The sequence below is a fragment of the Passer domesticus genome, chromosome 2 (assembly GCF_036417665.1).
Source record: "Passer domesticus isolate bPasDom1 chromosome 2, bPasDom1.hap1, whole genome shotgun sequence".
NCBI classification, from domain to species: Eukaryota; Metazoa; Chordata; class Aves; order Passeriformes; family Passeridae; genus Passer; species Passer domesticus.
The window spans coordinates 39,803,173-39,823,246 of record NC_087475.1 but is presented as its reverse complement, the minus strand read 5'-3'; the positions used below and the strand labels follow the sequence as shown (position 1 = coordinate 39,823,246).

Here is a 20,074-nt window from a genome sequence, read left to right as displayed (position 1 = left end):
GTCTTCAAAACTTGCAAGGTCTCCAGTCAGCTGAGAGCACAGCTTTCAATAACTTTTTCCCTACCAATCGTGTGCAGAGCAAATGCAAGAAGCCAAAACCATGGCATATTGTGCATAAGTGAAAAATCATATTCACGTATGTAGAATGTGCACTGTAGGATTCGCTGTTCATTGCTAGGACAAAATCAAAATCACAGCTAGTACTTTTTCTGTAGCTCACACCTTCCAAATTCAAACAAATCCCCCCAAAATTTCCCTTATTGTGATAATTTTATATTTGATTTATTCATTATCACACGAGATAAGAGATCAGTGATGATATTCAACAAGCCCACTAGCATAGGGCCATGAGATTTTCTCAGCTGCAAGCACAAAAGAGCTTTTTAAGAACACCATCTTCTTTTCACACAATTCCCACATAAGGATTTTGTGTTTTGGTCAGATATTTTAACTGATTGCTATACATGTGCCATGCTTCTATTCTGCATCTTTACATCTTTGCTTCTGCCTGCACTATTAAAGTGCAGGCAATTACTGTCAAATTTGTGTTCCCCATGTCCATAATTACAGACTGAGATTAAAAAAAAAACCTCTTTAATCTTCTCCTTCACATTAAAAATATAAACCCAGTTTGATCTCTCACAAACAGGATGATTTCCAGCCCTTTAATCATTTTCATGGCTCTTCTGAGCACTCTCCAATTTTTCAGTGTTGTCTTTGCAGCATGGATGCAAAACTGAATGCAGTACTGTACTAGTAACATACAAAGTTCATAGAGTGCCCCATCTCTGATTTTAAAACTCTTTGCTTTTTTTACCAATGCAAATGGGAATGAAAAGTAATTAGAGAAATCCAGGAGGTAAGGAAACTCTGCAGCATAGTGCTATCCTCCTTTAGTTATTATACTTGAATGATTTGTGTTCCTTAATAAGGTCTAGCTCGGTGGAATTACAAGCCTTGGATGTACTAACCATAATATTTGATTGTTCTATTAAGACATGTGCCAAGAGAAGTGTTAAGAATATCTAAAAGCAATCTGTAGAGTATAAGGCTACGCCAGAATTAATTAGTCAAGATGGTCAAGAACTTCTAAAATAAAAATCTCTGGAGATAATTATTCAATACTTACACACTCGGTGTGCACTGGATGTACAGCAAAGAGCAAAGCAGCAAGAAGAGAGGACTTTGGAGCCAGGTTTAGCCGTCTTCCTTTATTGCTGAATTGCAATCCACCCAATAATATGGAGAACACATCAACCATCAACACTGAGATAGTACAATGCAGTATTATGTTGATGACATGGAAACCAACTGGGTAGAAGCCTCCAGCAAAAAGGTAATTAATTCTATATAGAAACAAAAATATTAAGGCTAGGAATTACAACAATGGTTAGAAAAAATACAAATAGAAACACTAAAAAAACCCATAGCAGACATGTGCACACAAAAGTAGAGCGGATGTCTCAGTACAGAAGGCGTTACCATTTAGGCACAAGAAGATAGAAACAATATCCCAGTCTTTAGGCAACGTATTCCTAGGGAATATCACATGGATACAGTATCTATTCTCTCCAAACCCATACCTTAGTACCATTTTTTAAATCACTCTCATAGTTACTTAGAACTGGCTTTTGGTCAACAACGTAACTTCAGTGTTGCAACACAGGAGTATCCCGGGAATAAATAATCCAGCCCACTAAGGGATACCCCTAGGTTTAAGAGCAGCCAACTTGATGAAATTATGTTAATTAAATCCACACAGCGAGGAAACGAATATGCACTGGGACTATGATTTCCACTGACATACTTTGTGAAAGAGGTCCTAGCACATGGGTACAATCACTATCTCCCCAGAAAGTAGTCAGCACAGCTTGGTGACTGATTTGTGAAACTGGTTAAAGAGACATTTCATACAAGTATTAGAATCAGAAGGAAGTGTAAAAGCGAAAATACAATCTAAATTCCTATTCAAGACAGGAACTCTGCAGCAAAATGGAGGCTGAGAAGAAAAAGGGGAAACGTGCTAATATCATTGCACTTTTATCAGTAGGTAAGATACACAGAAACTTAGAATAGGGGATTTTACACAGTTCTTTTGGTCAACGTGCATCTGGCATAAATGAAACCTATTTAAAAACTTCACCTATTATAAATATGATGCACATAAAGGCTGGAGCTTAGGGAAATTAAGGACATCCCTTTCTTTCTTTGAAAATAGCATTTTATGGACCATCTCCACAGGCTCATCTATATTTTCAGATATAGTAATGATTGTATCCCAGATCAGTCTTTAAACAAACCAGAATGTTATTAGAGATGGAATATACCCTTCTGAAAAGAAAAAAAAAACAGCATGTTCTGTGTAGTGCACTGAAAGCTTTAATAGGTTTAGGACTCTGACACATTCTATGCAGTTGCTTATTTTTTCTTGATGAAAACATGAAGAAAGCCCAATAGACAGTGAAACCCATAGTGACAGGTACATAAAACACTGACACTACCCTAAAGAGTCAAAGCTTTTGCTTGAATATAAGGACTAAGAGTGGGAACACTTCTGCACTTAGCTTGGCTTGGAATGGGCAGAACAAGCATCAAGTCCCCACTGACACCATTGAGTCACAAGGGGGAAAATAAAGAAATTAAGATTGAATCCTCAAATATTCTCTGCATTACTGTGCCAGATTTCTACATGGTCTACTGTTTGCTCAAATCTTTGCGTAAAAAACATGAGCTAAGCATCTACAAAAGTAATCCTTTTAAACCTTTAGTTATTTGACAAAACCTGCAAGTTATATATAGGTAGACATTTTACTAGATTCTCAGACACTTGAGTTAGAATATTGGAGTGAAGAGGTGGGAAGATTATAAGTGTGCTGATGGAAAAAGGCCACAGTACCATGATGCTATTTATAAAATAAACAATTTGACAGGTCAGCAGGAAAGCAGAGAACAGAAACTACAATAGCAATGCAAGTGGCAGCATGGCTAAGTGAAGGGAACATACACCTTGATGATGTGACATACTAAATCACACTGCCCCTAGTACCACGTATAGAAGGCAAAATCTCTGAAAAGTAGATATAAATACAGAATGTCAAAATAATGAATATTTTGGGAAAGAAAACATTGGAAAATTAAAACACCGTTTGAGATTAAGGTAGTGAACTCAAAAATTGTATTCTGGAAAGGTATCCAACTACCCTCCAGCTACTTTGTTCTTGCCTTTTTTGTTCCCTTCCCCCTAAATTCAATTAAGTCAATACAGATTAAAAATATTCAGACCTCAAGCAACAGTACAAGTCTCACCTGAAAGTTAGGACAGTTAGCGGTCGATATGACTTATGACTGGTATTGCTGCTGAGTTTGCTACCCCAAAAGTCATGATACCACAGGTCACCAAGTGGGGTTTCTGCCCTGAGGTCCTAAAAGAAAACAAATTACCAGATTCTTAACATTTTTCCTTTGTTCAAAGCAGCTAAACCACAAACAAGCTCTAACTAATACAAGCTCACGCTAAGATGGACATAGCAGGAGTTTTGTTGGCTCACTACTGACATCTGACCCACAGTACCTAAGTTTGCAATGAAAGTCAAATCGTGAATGCCTGTCATTGTAAAGGTCATGATCCTGGATTCTCTAAGTAGGCATAACTACATGAAATTTAGAGCTATATTCACATCAATTTATAATTTGATCAATAGCTGAGATATGGAACACATAAACCTCCTTACCTCATAGTTTTGTAAAAAGCCTTTGAGTTTAGGTGTGGGTTATCTTGCAAAGAAGGCCAACTACAAACTGCTGCAAAATAGCCATTTAGGCATTTTTTACCAGTTCAGTAGCATAACTACTAATGAAAGCATGAAATCAAGGAGACTAAAGGTAGGGAACAACAATTAGTTCTTTTTGAAGCCTTGCTTTGCACAGGATTATTCAAATAGTTGAGGTTGTTTTAACACTCAATACATGAAATCAAGAATCAACATCTCTACATACTAATCTAAAAAATTAAAAGACAGAAAGGTAATGAATTATTTTAATTTGGGTTGCAATAGGGGCCTATAAAAATACCACTGCAAAGAAAAAGTCTTGCTTGCTCTTCTCTTTTTATATCAAAGCCATGCTGATAATAAAAAATCCAAATAATGTAGGCTATTAAATGGAAAGCATACACTTTGGAGGAAAAATAAGGATCTTGCTAGCACCTGTGTCAGTTTTTTAGGAGGACAAGCTTGGAAGTTCAAACTAACATAGACCTGCCCTTCTGCTTCCCTAGTGCAATTAAATACCAATTTATGCTACAGCAAGGTACATGCAGGTTAAAGACACTTGAGAGAGAACCTAAGAACAAAACTGTACTAGTCAGTACTACTCCTGTAACCAACAAGTTACACTACCCCCACCTTCTGTCTTGAAATTATTTGAGACCAATGAACCAAAGGAGGTGAACAAGACACTGCAAACACAACAAAGGAGACAAACAGGCTTGCTAGCCCCATGGAAGGTCTTACAAACCCTGGTGCCCCTCTCTTATATTCCTATAACTCCATCTGCTTACAAGATTCCCACATTGCAATTCTCTTAGTTTTGTTAATTCCAGTTCCTCTCCAATGCTGCTACCACCTCACTTGCTTCTATAGTGTCTTGAGCACTCCTGTGGTCTCCAGTACCTTCCATCTCACCCTCAGTCCATGCCTTGTTTTTGGCTTGCATGTACTCCCAAATTACAGCCAAACTGCTGGACCCTGATGACTGCTGCTGCTAAACTGAACTTAAAATAACTAATTTTTTCTTGCTTCTTCAACAAGAATATGCTTAACATATTCTGACGTTCATCCTTACAAATGTATAAATAAAAAAAAATCCAAGAAGAGATTTCTTTCTATAATTGGATCAAATTTGGCCAGTAGTAGTCAAATGAACAGAAGTATTCTCTAACAGGATACTAATCAATGCACAGAAAAGAGAGCAGAGCTAAAACTGCAGTCTGAAAGAACCTAGACTGCAGCTGTCAATTAAGGCACTCTCAGGGAAATTCTTAAGAAATCAAGACTCACAGGGGATGCTACTTGGGCTTAAGAATTACCAAGGTGAAAAATTTCTTCACGCTCTCACAGATGTTTCTACTGCCAAGTAATAGCTAGAAATTTCTTTCTTCTCCCAGAACTGTAATTTTAGCCTTAGGCATCTGAATTCCTGTTCCATTCCTCATCGGTATGCACAAACCCTAAAGGTCATAATTTGACTCTCAGAGCAGGAACACACTCAACCAGCAGCTCACTAAATCGATACAGCCAGCTTTTTCTGGGGCAAGCTGGGACAGGGATGTACACCAACATCTACTGAAGTCTTTGTGCTCTGCAGGGGACAGTTGCCAGAGGGTGGTGTGGCCCTCAGACTGTTTTTTCAACCAGCAGCACTGCTCCTTATGTACATAAGGTCTATGAAAGACATACTTTTATAAATGTTAGTACTGGAAAAGAAAAGTATGTCTTCCATGTCACAGATGGCCTTCAATAATGTGAGATGGGAAATGTACAAGGCTTGATTTCCCATTCTGCTATAATCAGCCTTCTTTTGTCTTGCATCGGAAGAAGGCAGAAAAAGCTGAATGCATGGAATTACTTAGTGATTAGATTACGCTTCCATATGACCTAAAAATCTTCAATCATGTATCTTGCCCTTGTATCCAAGTTCTGCGAGAAAGTTTCTTACATCAATTTTCCTACTTAGTGAACTTACCCTAAAATGTCTCTTCAAGAGACACAGCTGTTTAAAAGCTACATAAGATTTTCTCTTTAAAAACTAAAAGTAGCTATCAAATAATCTCTAAATATTTGATTAGCAGCAGCTTACAGAGAGCAGAGTTCAAGATTTGAAGAAAGGTCAGTTTTTCTGTATAAAGGCTTATGGAAATGACATACTGTGTCTGAAGCTCTGCTTAATCCAACTGTTTGTCTTGCCAAGCTAGTAAATAAATAAAGACAAAAGCCACTGCTGTGTACCAGTTAAAATGCTGCTTAAAATGATAAGAAAGCATCTGGAAAGCAGCCTTTAACTCCAATAAAATCTAATAATGGAATGCTCCATGACAGGATGGGGATGGGGTCACCTAAATGTGTATCTTTTGCTAAAAAAAACCAATAAAAGAAATTAAAGATTGGGATGATGGCAGCTAGAAAATTAACAGAAAGGCATACCCAAGAAAATACTACAGTAGCAATGCTCAGTAAATCTATAAAATTACTTCAACTGCTGTCTTTCCTATTAAATAGGAATAAAATATGCTATGCTTTGTTCAATAAACTGTGCCATTTCTAGATAATCTCCCTCCCCATTAAACTGGTAAACTCATTGTCTCTGCATTTTTCTTGTGGATTTCGAATTTTCATATATCTATATGACCCCTGTGTTAAAATGATATTGCCATAAAATCCTCATTTAATTTCTAGAGAATAATAGAGGATTTTAATGTGAGAAATAGAAACAGCCTACCAGTTTTTCAAACATACAGACTACATATGAATTAATTTATTTAAGCAGTTGGTTGAATTTCTCAGCATTGCCAACAGCTAGAATCCTGGTGCAAATTGTTGAGTTGCATAGATAAATTGAAACATTTTAGACTGAAAGAAATGGAGAAAGAATACAAGTGTGGAAATTGCACATTACCAAAACAACCTGCTTTGTTTCAACATCAGTCTATTGTTCATTTTTTCAGGAAATGAAAATATTATAACCAGGTCCCAAATAAAACTTTGCAGAATGAAACATTACCAGGAGCTGTGTAATCTGAAATACAATACTACTTTAAAAAAACCCAAACCAACAATGCTGTAGGTTCTTAATTTGTCTACAGTATTCTCTTGAAAGCTTTGAGATTTATTTCCAGGTTGACAGATGTATTTTCCCCCCATACATTTATAACTGAAGATATGATGACTTACACACACATAATAGAAGTTTGTCTAAGGAAACAGTAATTCTGCATGATTTTAAAAGGAACACTGTGATAAGTTGCCTCTATATCTTGTGCAAGGAGAAAAAAAAGTGATTTGTGTTCTAGCAGTACTAGTCTCCAGATTATCCTCTTTGTAACCCATGGCTTCAGGAAGACAAAACCAACAGATGAATGTGATTATTTTTATCCTGTGCTTTTCTTTCTAAATGCTTAACAGGTACCTTCCAGAGCAGCATAAAAGCTGTAACACCAATACCCATCCATGGGCATGGGCTCACTCACTGCTACGTGTGATCCTGAGAAGTGTCTGAGCAACTGAAGACACTCCACTGCTCAAAGTCAAAAGAATCTCAGTTAGAGGTGTGTTTGAATCACACGTTAATTTCTAAGCATTTCAAGGTCTGTTCATTGCATGTGTGGTCAGCTTTAAAATGGAACACAAGGATACTCCACCTCTGTCTCAAAACAAGTACTGTTGTCCCAGGAACTTCAAGGGGAAAAGGAGGGAAAAGGGAGCTCTGCTTGCTCCTGTTACATTTTTATGGTATAAACTGCACCTGAAAACCCCCTGCACCCTACATGATGCCTTAATGATGCCTTATGTAGCTGCAACCAGACTAAGTTTATTCACTGGTCAGATTCTGTGACCAGAGAGTTCTGTGAAGATAATGAACAAAATCTGCTATTAACATCCATGAGTATCAGAAAAGCTTACTGTACACTCTCACTTACTTAGGAATGAGTACAAAATTAGACCTACTGGCAGTCTTGATGTACAGATACCCTTTACAGGCTGAACTTTAAAAAATACCCAATAAAACAAAATGGAAAAATGAAGCTAAAAAAAAAAGTAATACCAAAGGAAGCTCTTTACTAGGCTGAAACTTGTGCACCTATTTAGATCAATTGTTGCATTATTTCTTTTCCTATGACCATTTATGCCAAAGGGTGTGAGGAAAAGAAGAGAGACTAACCTTATTATTGATGATGGCTTCAGAATCATCAAAGACAAAATCTCCATCATAGCTGTTAGCAAAACAGAGGAAGGAAATTAATGCCACAACCATTTTAGCCCAGTATGATGGAAGGAGGAACCATGATACATCATGGTCCAGATTAGGTTCCATTTGTGCCATTCTGTGAAATACTGGTTCCAAGTTGGGAGCTTCAGCATTATGTTGGTTGAAAATCTGGAAGAAACACACACAAGTGCATGGTTACAGCTCTAATTCACTAAAAAAGAATTTTAAAAGAAAGCTGGCTTGGGAGAGGAAGTTTCATATAACCTTACTTTTTTTTTTTTCTCAGTGCCTCTCATAGTTACTGGGACACACCTAAACATAATTTTGTACTTCAAATGAGGAAGTAAAGGCAGAATTTATCATGGTTGGAGCACAGAGATAAATTCTTAGATGCTAAGGTAAAACTTTGGCACAGACAAATTTTAAAACCTAGAGCAAATCACTGTTTTTCTTGTTTTCTTACTGTTCTTTTCAAGCAATACAAACAGATGCATCAGAGGGACTGTGAAACATTTATAAAGCTCTGTGGAAAGTGATAAACATTATCATTTCCTACCACGTTTGAAAAGCAAACATTGTCAATTGCCAAAAGAGCTAAACTCCTTTCAGTTAATCAGATTGAAGGACCTAGTCTTACACATTCCCCATGAAAGGAATTCATACGAACATCACAGATAGACATATGGAGGTATCAGTTAATGGACTAGGCCCTAAAATCTCAACAATTCAAGCAATGAGACAGCAAGACCCATAGAACTGAGATGGGACTAGTGTTCATGAGATCACTCAGCACACCTCAAGGGCAGCTGAAGTTCCACTGCTGTGTGGGCTCATGAGGTTGTTGAGGCAGATGAAAGAGACCCTGCAATCCAAACACACTGAGTGATACATCAGTGTAGAGGTACTGAGGCTGGAAGTTACACCCATGAGCCACCTTTACTCGGATGGGTCTCTCTGGATACTCCAGAGCCAGCCTTCTGTCAGGACTACTACTCTGCCTCCGCTTCTCGGGTGCTCAGACGCTGCTATCAGTGGTCTTATTATCAGGAGCTGGTAGAAACGGCAAGCGAAGGAAGTTATGAAAGGAAAACTGCAGTAAAAGCTAGGCAGAATAGGGATTTTTTATTTTGTAAGCCCAAAGAATGACAGGCACATATAGTAGCCTATCTTAAGTTTCTTATTATTGATTTGCTTATTAAATCAACTGTTGCACTCCTGAAAATATTACATTTAATACCTTCACACAGAAAAATAGAGAATCTAGAAAAACAGCTCCAGTGCACCCCTGCAAACATTGCATTTAAGGTCTTTGCATGGTCTAGGAAAACAGCTCCAACCAAGCATCTGGCTGCTAGAGCAGAGCTGACCATTAGAGCTGCTGCAGCAATTGCCTTGCTTTTTGCAGTACCACATTCCGGTCCCGCATATTCCCAATTCCTGCTCACACACACGTGCACAGGGACAGGCAGAACGCCCTGCCACACCGGTGCCCCTCCTCTCTTTGGAGACCATATGGCGCGGCTCCCAAATTCAGGTAAAGTCAGCAACCTGGAGCTGTGCAACCTGAGAGGCTGGAGCTCCCCGGCTGGGCAAAGCAGCTGCTTTAAGAGCAAAACCTTTTCTCGGAGCAGTTCACCCTTGTGTAGTTTGACGGAAACAAAGAGAGAAAGCGTGGCTGCTAACTGAGGGAAGCGCACGGCGCTGCTCCCAACAGCACCGATACCGCATCAACACGCACCACGCAATTAAAATACTTCATCTACTCCAAATTTATTTCGCCCTCAAAGTTTCTCCCATTACGCTTGCTCCATTTACCCGGCGCACAGCTACAGCCAGCGCGGTTCCCCGCCGTCCAGGAGGCCGGTCCGTGGGGGCTCCCTTCCCCGGGCAGCGGGCACCCCGAGGGACCGCCACCTCCGGAGAGCCGGCACGGCGCCTCCCCGCCGCCCTCTCCAGGGACAGGCGAGCCCGACCGGCCGGAGAGCACCCTCGCACACCGCGGGCACCCAGCCGCGGCGGGGCGGGCACGGTGCCGCCCGCCCCGGAGCGCCGGGCCGCGGGGCGGCTCGCACCCCGGGCAGCGCTGCCCCTGCCCGGAGCCGCGAACTTGGGGCGTCCCGGGCGCCCGGCGGGCGGTCCCGGGAACGGAGCCGGAGCCCGCTCGGGAAGGCAGCGGCGGCTTCGGGGTAAGGGTCGAGGCTGGGAGGCAGGCGAGCCCCGCCGGGAGTTTGGCGGTGGCCCTGCCCCGCTCGCCGCTCCCCTTTTGTCCTGGCGGCGACGGCTCCGCCGGAGGAGGTGCCCCGTCCCGTCCGGCCCTCGCCCCCCCGTGCCGGTCCCGCCGGCGGACGGGCACCGGCGAGCCCCCCGTTCCCCCGCGCGGCGTTACCTGCGAGGACGCGGAGCCCGCGCGGCATCTCCACCCGGGAGCGAAACTCTCCCGCCCGGCGAGCCCCGAGCGGAGCGGCCGCCGGGGGAGGGGCCGCGGCGGCTGCGCCTCCGGGAACATCCCCGCAGCCCATTGGCCGCCGCCCCGCCCCGCCCCCCTAAGGCCCCGCCCCCGAGGCAGCCCCCCATACCCATTGGCTGCGGCCGCGCTGACGCGAGGTGGGCGGGCCGGGCGGGCGGAGTCGGGCGCTCACTCGCGTCGGGCGCGGGGCCGTGCGGGTCGCTCCCCGCATCCCAACTCCGCACCCGCGCACAGGCGGGGCCGGGCGGGTCCTGGCAGCCCCGGTGCGCACCCGTCCGCCCCGCCCCAGCGGTAGTCGTAGTCCCGGCATCTGGCTGGCCGCGGGGTGGGGGGCGGCTCGGCTGAGCCGGGAGAGCGGGGGCCGCCCGGCAGGACCACGAGCACCGCGCCCCCCGCTCCTCCCGCACAGGCGGGGTTCCTGCGGCGGCGGGCGTGCGCGGAGCCGGAGTGCCCCCGGGAAGGGGATCCAGAGCCGGTGGGGCGGTGGCAGAGATGGGTGTCGGGGTCTCGGTGGCTGGGACGGGTGGCGGGTGAGCTGGCAGAGCGTCCAGCCTCTCTGTAAGAGGCTCTCCTCCTGCTGGGGTTGTTGCGGGTGCTCTCCGCAGGACAGGTACTCTAAGGAGAAAAAGGCTGTATCAGGTGCAGTTAATTCCTACGTTTAAACATCACCGCGATTTCCTTCTAAGAAAGTGTGATTAAGCATTAAACTGGTAGCACCAAATGTTCGGCAGAAGCTTCTCTTAAAAAACCCCATTAAAACCTTAATATGCTGAAATTGGATGAGAACTCCTGGCTGCGTGCCAGGGAGCGACACACAATTTGGAGTGGGATTTTTAAGATGTTTGCATTATCAAGCGTCAAATCAACAAGGTTATTTCATGTCTCCTTTGAGGCTTTAGCTCTCGAGTGGAAAGGCTGCTTTGGGGGGGCTTTGGTGGTTGCCCCATGACTGCCTGCTGACACCTGCTCCGGAACATCTGCTCCGCAGCACGGGCAGCTCGGCTGCGTGCGAGGCAGCAGCTGAGCCAGCACAATTGCCAGGCTCGCGTGTTATTCAGCTGTATTTGTGGAGCTCCCGCTTTTAAGATGGAAGTCTGTAACTTGTGCCTGTTAAAAGAAGCGTCTGAGGCGCTTCTCGGTGGTGGAGCGGTGCAGAGCCGGCGACCTGCTGTCATCGAGCACGCAGAGCTCTGTGAACTGATTGCAGGCTTCTGGTCCCTGTGGTACGGGAGCTAAAATAGACCTGCAAACCACTAAATTGAGCCTTATGCTTTAAAGTGATCCTGTCTGTTCTGGCTTTGTCCCTGACTTAGTGATCTAAATGGGTGCAATGAGGAAGCTTTGTGTTTCATAATTTGCCATGGTGAAATGGTAAAAGTGAAAGATGTCTTTATGACTTTTGGGTCATTTTGCCTTATAAATGAAAAGTAAAACATGAGCTAATCAACAAAAGTGTGTTTTCTAGGTTTCTGCTTCTATAATCCATTGAGATTTATATCACTTCCTAAAAATAGCTGATTTGCCATATTATTTCATGATTAGGAAGTGCTGGTTTATGTCTCGTGACGTTTCCTTACTGTTTTAACCTCTACCCCCCAAACTACCACACACGTGTATTATCAAGTCAAATTCTTATCAACAAGAATTCTCAAATTCAACACTCTTCCTGAGATTACAATATGTGTAGAATTTTTAATTAGTGTTTATTAATGGAAGGCCCTTACTCAGAAGAGAGGGGCCCAATTTAGAAAGAAACTCCTTAGTTAGAAAAGGCATAATGTATTCAATCTTATCTTCTGTAACTTTTAATGAAGTAAATGAAATTTCAGTTCATGCTTAAGTTTGCCCATATGTAAGAATTTATTTTAATTTAAGCATATGTAAATATATGTAAGGTTCTGTGAACCAAGGTTGAGATTTGCTTCAGCAGACTCACTGTGACAATTGCCAGACTTGTACTATTTGACTCACTTTCACATTTCTGTGTTTTGTCCTGTAGCTAGTCTGGCTGTATCACATTTGCTGATATATTTATTTCTACTAATGGCCCATTCAATTCACATACTCTTCTTAGTAGCTCCTTTGCTCACATTTCTTGGACGTCTGCACATCCTTGATCTGTGCTTTATAACTGGAATTTCTTTTGTTCAATGTGTCTGCTGGTATCATCAGTTCTGGTCAAATATATATATTTCCACACAGCCAGATGCACAGATGGTATAAATCACCTCATCACCATTTATGTCAATACAATAATAGTGATTAACATTTTTGTATGAACAAGTTAACACAGGCAGAAGGCTCTGTTTCCCATTATTTTCCATTTAGAAATAACCTTTTTTTTTTTCTTAGGGCTTTATTATTTTGCTTTTTATAATATGGCAGCTTTTATGATGACCTTCTGTTCTGCTTTAATTAACATGAAGAACTGCAGAGCAAATACCTGTTCTGGAGAGTTCCCTAGTTCCCTCAAAATCTGATTTAAATCAGCTACAGTTGCATAATTTATCTTCAGTCTGCTTCTTTGGAGGGTTATTATAGCATTTCAATTTGAAGCAGTTCCTAAATACAACACACTTTTTTTTTTTTTAATCTGCAGTTTCTGGGAGGGTTGTGTGTATGAAGTGAGTATCTCCTCGCTCTGTAGTTTTCTCAGCATGCTAAATTGATCTGCCTAAGTGGCTATTGCATCCTTATTTTTAGCAGCCAGCCTTGCTCTTGTAAGAAAGGAGTGTGCAAAACCCGCCGTATTTCAAGGGATCAACACTTGACAGTGTCACAGTGACTTTGCAGACAAAGGAATAAAATGTCAGGGACTGCGGTAATGCAGGATTCAACCAAAACAGTTCAGAAGCTTAAAAAGGCTGTCAGTTGCTACCACAGTCGTTTTTGGATCAGCTGTGTCTTCTCCACTGCCTGGATTTTGCCATCATAAATGTGGCCTTGGCCATTGAGAGCCACTGCTTGTGTCTGCAGGTAACCAGCTGGTCCCTACCTGTTCCCTATGGCTGGGGCATGCACAGCCATTATATATGCAAATATTTTCATAAAGAATAGGATATGTTCTCTACTGTTGTTGATGGTCTCTTCTTCTAGACAGCTGGTGTCCCAATTAATTACACTGAATGAGGCATTTGAAGTAGCAGGTCTTAGGCAGCTTGGTTTGTACGTCATGTATTCTACATGTGTGTGTCTGTAAGTACACATACATACCTAGAGACAAGCAAACTCCTATGCCTGGTGCAGTTGCAATGTTGATCAACTGTAAGTCATAAAAACAAAATAGAATCAGAAGTTAAATGAGATTGTCTCAAGAGGAATGCAATGAATGGAGTCTTGTTTCCTGTTTTTTCTGTGTTTTATCTTCCTACACCTCCTTGCCTTACTAGCTGTGGTTCCCCTCGTGACCCATGTAAGTCATCCTCATTAAGATCCCTCAGTGCTGCTCACTTTGCTTTTTGGCCTGCCAGTTGTTCCAGGTTGGCTTTATTCTGTGGCTGACCACAGCTATGGGTGGGTTTGCTGGTGAGCAGCCTGCCCAGGCTTCCTGGCCAGGCAGTCACCATGCAGAATTGGTGGCAGCTAGGTCTCTCTGTGAAAGTGCCTCTCAGGTTGCTGCCATTGACACAGCCATTATGGGCTTTTTTGTGGAACATGCAGGAACTGAACATGCTTGAGGCTCCTGTACTTTGATAACTCCGGATTAAATGGAACAGAAGTTATTGGAAGAGGATTGACAGAAAGACCCTACAACTCTAATTTTCTTTTTAATTGAGGCTTCCAGTGAAGTACTGAATCCTTTAGTTCTGCTACTGTAGACATATCCCTGCTCACTGCTTGAGAATGAGCAGGTCCATAGAAGGCTTGTTGCTACTATGTTTTGCTGCTACTAAAATGTTTAGGGTAGAGTTGAAGGATTATGGCTCACAGTCTTAAATTGTGTTAAAAGTATATACTTAATCATACATTCTCCTTCCCCTAAATAAGTAGATAAGAAATGTATTTTTAGAGCAGTTAATTCTGAGTATGAGAATTATGCTCTGTGGAATGTGTTCTTTTCAATAAAAAATGGAAACGTAGTAAGTCAAAGACTTGAGGATAACGAAGATTCCACTATTCTGTTCTCTGAACCTTAAGAACACTCATCACTGCTTCTCATTGTAGTACTTTAGACTGAGTACAAGCTATACTTCAGCTTTTATGAGAAAAATAGAGAACTGTCTATCAATAATCAACCTAAACCTTTCAAGGAAAGCACCAATGTAGTTATACCAGCTTGTTACACACTCACCATTAATACTGAACTATTTCACTCTGTGCATCTGCCTAGCTTTTTGTTAGAGAAAATACACCTCTCTTTGCCAGACATTGAAATTAAAATAACTATCTGTTCTTGACACAAAGAAGCAGAAGATAAAAAAAGAAAATTTAAATGGAAAGTGGAACTCTTAAATAATTTTCAAAGGTTTTCAAATTTCCTTCCTAAAATTATTTCAAGCTGTATGACGAAAAGATTGGAGATACAATCTGAATGATTGCATGTGCTAACATTATGATTTAAGAATGTTTCCAAGTTCTACATTTTAAAATTTTCTTGTCTTAATCAAGAGGCTGTACAAGCATCTCTGCTGTCAGAATCAATTTATAATTCATTACTTTGTCCTCCAGTTTAATAGTGTTTAAACTACACACACATGCACACACAAATATAAATAAAAATAGACACTTTTAAAGACTGCTGTATCTATCTTCAAGTTAAGTTGATTGGAACTTTAATGTATACTTTATAAATTGTACACTTTATAAAATGTACACTTTATATAATGTACACTTTATAAAAACATGGCATTTGGCCATATATTAAAATATTAGGAAAATTATAATCTACTGCAAAAACCTTCCAGCATCTAAAGAAGCTTCTCTTGAAAAGCATTCGAAACCCTGGTCAGGGCACCAGAAAAATTATTTGCCTTTCCTTGTATTACCTAATGTTAGCACATTGGACCTTCATTTTACACTCACATAGTAATTTGACTAAATAAAATAAAGTGCTGAATGTGGTAAATCAGTCAGATGATGTAATTTTGTACTGAGTAGTATGACTTTATGATGATGTGAAGTAGAAGAAAGAATGAATTGGGGCCTCTACCTTTTACTGCTATTTTTAACTTTTCAACCATGAGTCTAACCTTTTATTTCATTTCCACTTAGCAGCTTACCTAACAATGGTTCCATGAAATCCTGAAAGTTCATCTGCATGTGAAGAACTCCATAACAGAGGCCTATATTTGAAAAGTAGGAGGGAAAAAGGGATTTTTCATCTCTAAAAGTGAGAACTCCAGGGACATACATACAATGAAATACTGTAACACGACGAAAACAAGATAAGTTAATAGTGCATGATTTATATGAACCCAGTTTATAACTTCTAAGTCAAAATCTTTAGCAAAAGACCTTAAAACTGCATCTGTGTTTGAGGTATGGCTGAAGAGCAGCATGATCCAACAGGCAACCATTAGACACCATCAGACAGCAGGCCAGAGTAACACTGACATAAACCACAGAAATTATTTTAAACTTTTCTTGTTGCTTTTATTTGTGAAATAAAATTTTTATTCTTACTGAAATAATTTTGTTTCATATAATTGTGGCTATAAGCATGAGATCATACAGTAATGCTTGCATTTTTAGTGTCTACTCAAGAAAGCACTGAGATATTTAAGACCTATGAGTTACTGGAGAGTGTAGTTACACTGGTTGCTTTTAAATAATTTCCAGCTGTGATTTGTAAATAACATTTTTCTTTCTTCTTGCTCAGTGGTAATTATGGCTATATAACAAATTTAAGAAGGAATACTTTATCTATATCTATACAATCTATCATTGTTTTCGTCTAGAGTGATTGGCAAAGGAAAGCATCTTGCTTTAGAGCTGGAAAACCTGAAGAATAATGAGATACAGTTCCTTTTCCATGACTGACAGTAATTCAATGGCAAGAACAAGAAACAGAACCCAACAGAGCTGTTCATAACATAATGTTTTCCTTCTAATGAGGTATTCTGAGGTTTCACACAAACAAGCTGAACTAGAAGGATGTTAAAACCCCAGCAGTTTCATAGGACACAAACTGCACTCTGCTTCTTCCACCCATCCAAGAAAGCTCCATCTCAGCAGAAATGGGACTGAGTTTTTCAACTACAAAATTATCTTCTAGGAGACTTCTTGTTGATGGAAAGGGGATTTGATAGGACACCCCTGAGCAGGCTGCCATGCACTGAATTTTGCACCTCTCTCTCTGACCCTCTAAGAAGGGAGAAAAAGGATAATTCTTTTCTCTCTCCTCATCCTGACTTCAGTTTTGTGCTTCCCAATTATGAATATTTTTGCCCAGTATTTTGACTGTCTCCTGTGAGGAAGTTATTCAGAAAGATTTCACAACCAGCTCTGTAAGCCTGTAGCTTGTAAAAGAGACCCTGTTTCATAAGTTGGCCTGAACAACACGTGGTCTGTTGAGCACCTGGCTTTCTACAGACCCTGTAACATTTTTCTTGTTCTTCTGGTTCCTACTGAAATGCAATTATTGTTCCCCCCCCCCTCCCAGTTAACTAAGGCCTGTGGATGAGACTCCCGTAGCGACAGAGATTACAAAAAAACATGGGAAAAACAGAATTCCTGCCCCAAAGAGATAATTTGTGCCCCAGAATTTGGCAACATTTAAACGGGTAGAGCAGCATTTATCTAATAACATTTAGTAGATCTGGTAAGGAGTAAGGCAGGGCCATCCTTCTATTGCTGGTGTTCCTTTGCATGGACAAAGGCAAACTGTGCTATTCTGCTCTGATAATGCTGTAGAGCTCATTAAATCTCTTTTTTTGCAAGGAAGGCCTGAGGCCTATTAATTACTCTGATTTTCTGTGTATAAAATGGGAAGGATGCTACTAATCTGTTGACAAGTCTGCATGAAGCTGTCCAACTGTGAAATAATGTTGAAAATTGCATTTTCTCAGAAATACTGTCATCTCCTTCTGTTTTTTTTTTCCTAAATGAGTTAGTAAAGCACTTCTCATTACCATGGAGACTAATATTTTATTGCAAAAATTGTAATTGCAAGCAAGTTTCAAGGTTTCAAGCAGATTTTCCAGAAATCAGGTCAATTGATGAAGTACCTGCACTCAGTGTTGGCTGCTGCAGTGCACATCACTTTCATTCTGAGTCTTATTTACATTCCAAGCCTCAGGGCTCGGCTGCCAGCAAATCAATCGTGGAATTGCTGGGCTGTGATAGATTCTGCAATAGGATCATAAAGGAAAAATAACTTCACTGAAGGGTAAACTTGCTAGCATCTACCCCAGGGTATGTCAGAGTAGCAATGTGTGTATGTAGGCAGTGACTGCAAAAGAGTTGATGCCCCACAAGAACATATATGGGTTGGCTTACCCATAGCAGGTTGTTGTAACCACAGCAAAAGACAGATGGCTCAGTGCATGACAAATCAATTAATTATAAACATCTCTTGCAATTATTATTTTGATTTACTAAGAAAGAAAAAGAAAGAAAAGCCTTACTGGCTATTTTCTCACTATTTTTTTAACACATAAAAGAAGAAAAGTGAATGAATTTAAAAAAAAAAAGTCAAAAAGAAGACGAAATGCCTCCAGTCTGCAAACTGGAAGTAAAAATATCAACCAAGCATCCCAGTCCCAGTCCTTGAGGCGAATATATGGAGAGCTTTCAGCAAGTCTGTCTGTTTGAACTTTGTGTAGAAACCTTCAGGCAGAATTCAAAGACATAAGAGATTTCTTGACCGCATCTTGATGGAAGAACTTTTCTACTCATGTTTCTTACTCTTGTATTTATTCCCTCCCAAGTGAGTCAGAAGTATCAAGAAATTGTTCCACAGATGCAGTGGCCTGTGGAACACGATCAAACACAGGCCAGGCATTAGTTATTTTTATGAAAGGTATCTGGCTCTAAAGAACCCTTGGCAACCCACATGCATTTGCAGCACTTACAGTTTTTATCAACATCTGCTTGAGGACCCAGTTCTGAAAAGTGCCAGGTGCTCCTAACCTGTGTGTGGTGACTTCAGTGGCAGTAGTTGTATGAAAGCATCAACACTTGGGTGGGGAAGGCTGGAGCCAGGCAGAACTATAGCCCAGGCTGGTATGTACAGACATTCACGTTAGCTTTTAAGTGTTCCTTTTCCAATCACATTTAGTTTGAAAACTATATTGGAAGTTATCAGAGATATCAGCTGCCTCTGAGCAAGTTTGCTGTGTTCAGGATCAAGTCCTGGTGATGCCATGTCCCTCACCTCAAATGCCAGCACTCTGTGCTGCACAAATTTTGTCTTGTCCTGTACTCTCTTGTCTAAATTATCCCTTGGTACTACACTACAGGGAGCTGTCAGGAAATACAGTTGTGTAGCTTTATCAAGCAAACATTCATGAAGGACCACTAACAGCAGAACTAAATGCAAAGTCTAGTACTAGACCACTAACCCCATTAGATGTAAAATAATAAGACCTGGCTTTAACTGTATTACTACTCTTAAATTCTGGATATCATGAGAAATAATACTGGAACTCCATATTCTGAAAATGTATTATAAAATAGTTTATTTGTGTGGTTTTTTAGCATATCACATTATCTGAAATACTGGGTATTACTCAAGAAATGGTGCACTGATACATGAAGAGGAATTTTATCTCTTCTATTTAAGTGGAATGAGAGAGAAGGGAAAAATAGAAGAAGGAGAAAAAATTAAGACCCAAGGCAATAATTATACCAGGCAATAATTCCAATTATGTTGTCCCAGAAAGTTCTATAACATGAATTTTTAAACATTTGCTTTCATGCAGTTGTGTTCCCTTAAATATGTGGCAAAAGATTAATATCTCTTGACTGCAATAACAACAAAAATTTTTTTGCAACTGACTTGTGCTCATGTTGTTGATTTTATTATTCCCTCAGGAGTCATTATTTTGTGTTTAGCTTCACTAAGTCTCATTCTGAAATGGTGCACCATGATCTGTATCACATCCTTTAAGAAGTATGGTAGAGCTGGTTCACAGATTTTAGGATTTATCTTGAGTATTTATCCATTTTGGGAACTAAAAAAAAAACCAAAAAAACAAACAGAAAACTTTGAGAAAGATTTTCTAAGATATTTTTAGAGGCTTCAGTCTTCTTTGGAATGATGTGAAAAAATTATTTATTAAGATTGGATGGGGTCCAAACATAGTGATATACTCATCTCAGTGGCTGCCCATGCTGTTGTATATGCAATAGTTTTGGAAAAGAGTTTTCAGTTTCTGGAGTAGTGAAGCTTCTGGCACCATTCATGTGCACTGCCTTCACACATCATTGCTTCCACCTTAAAGCTGAGGGATGAGTAATAACCTTGCCAATTTCAGCTTGATTTTTATCAGTTCAGGACTAGCCTTTCCCACTTAAGATCTTGATTGTCCAATGAGAAAATGAAAAGGAACATGTGGGGAAAGGAGGAGTTTTTTTCTAATGGCCAAATTTGCTCTTGCTCTAAATTCCTTTGTGTGTCTTCACTGGTTACCAGTAGAGATTCATAAGACTAACCTTATGATGCTACGGTAAATTCCTGCCACA

General features: G+C 40.8%; 1 protein-coding gene across 1 annotated transcript in view; it reads right to left on the bottom strand.

Annotated features, from left to right (window-relative positions):
- The window catches only part of TMTC4 (transmembrane O-mannosyltransferase targeting cadherins 4), a 54,093-nt gene extending 43,592 nt beyond the window's left edge, over positions 1-10,501 (bottom strand). The window contains exons 1-4 of the mRNA XM_064408348.1: positions 10,370-10,501; positions 7,936-8,151; positions 3,307-3,422; positions 1,130-1,346 (exon numbers count right to left, since the gene is read on the bottom strand). Of these exons, the coding sequence (XP_064264418.1) occupies positions 1,130-1,346; positions 3,307-3,422; positions 7,936-8,151; positions 10,370-10,489 (669 nt within the window). The 5' untranslated portion in view covers positions 10,490-10,501. The remainder of the gene's footprint in view (positions 1-1,129; positions 1,347-3,306; positions 3,423-7,935; positions 8,152-10,369) is intronic.
- Positions 10,502-20,074: the final 9,573 nt, after the last annotated feature.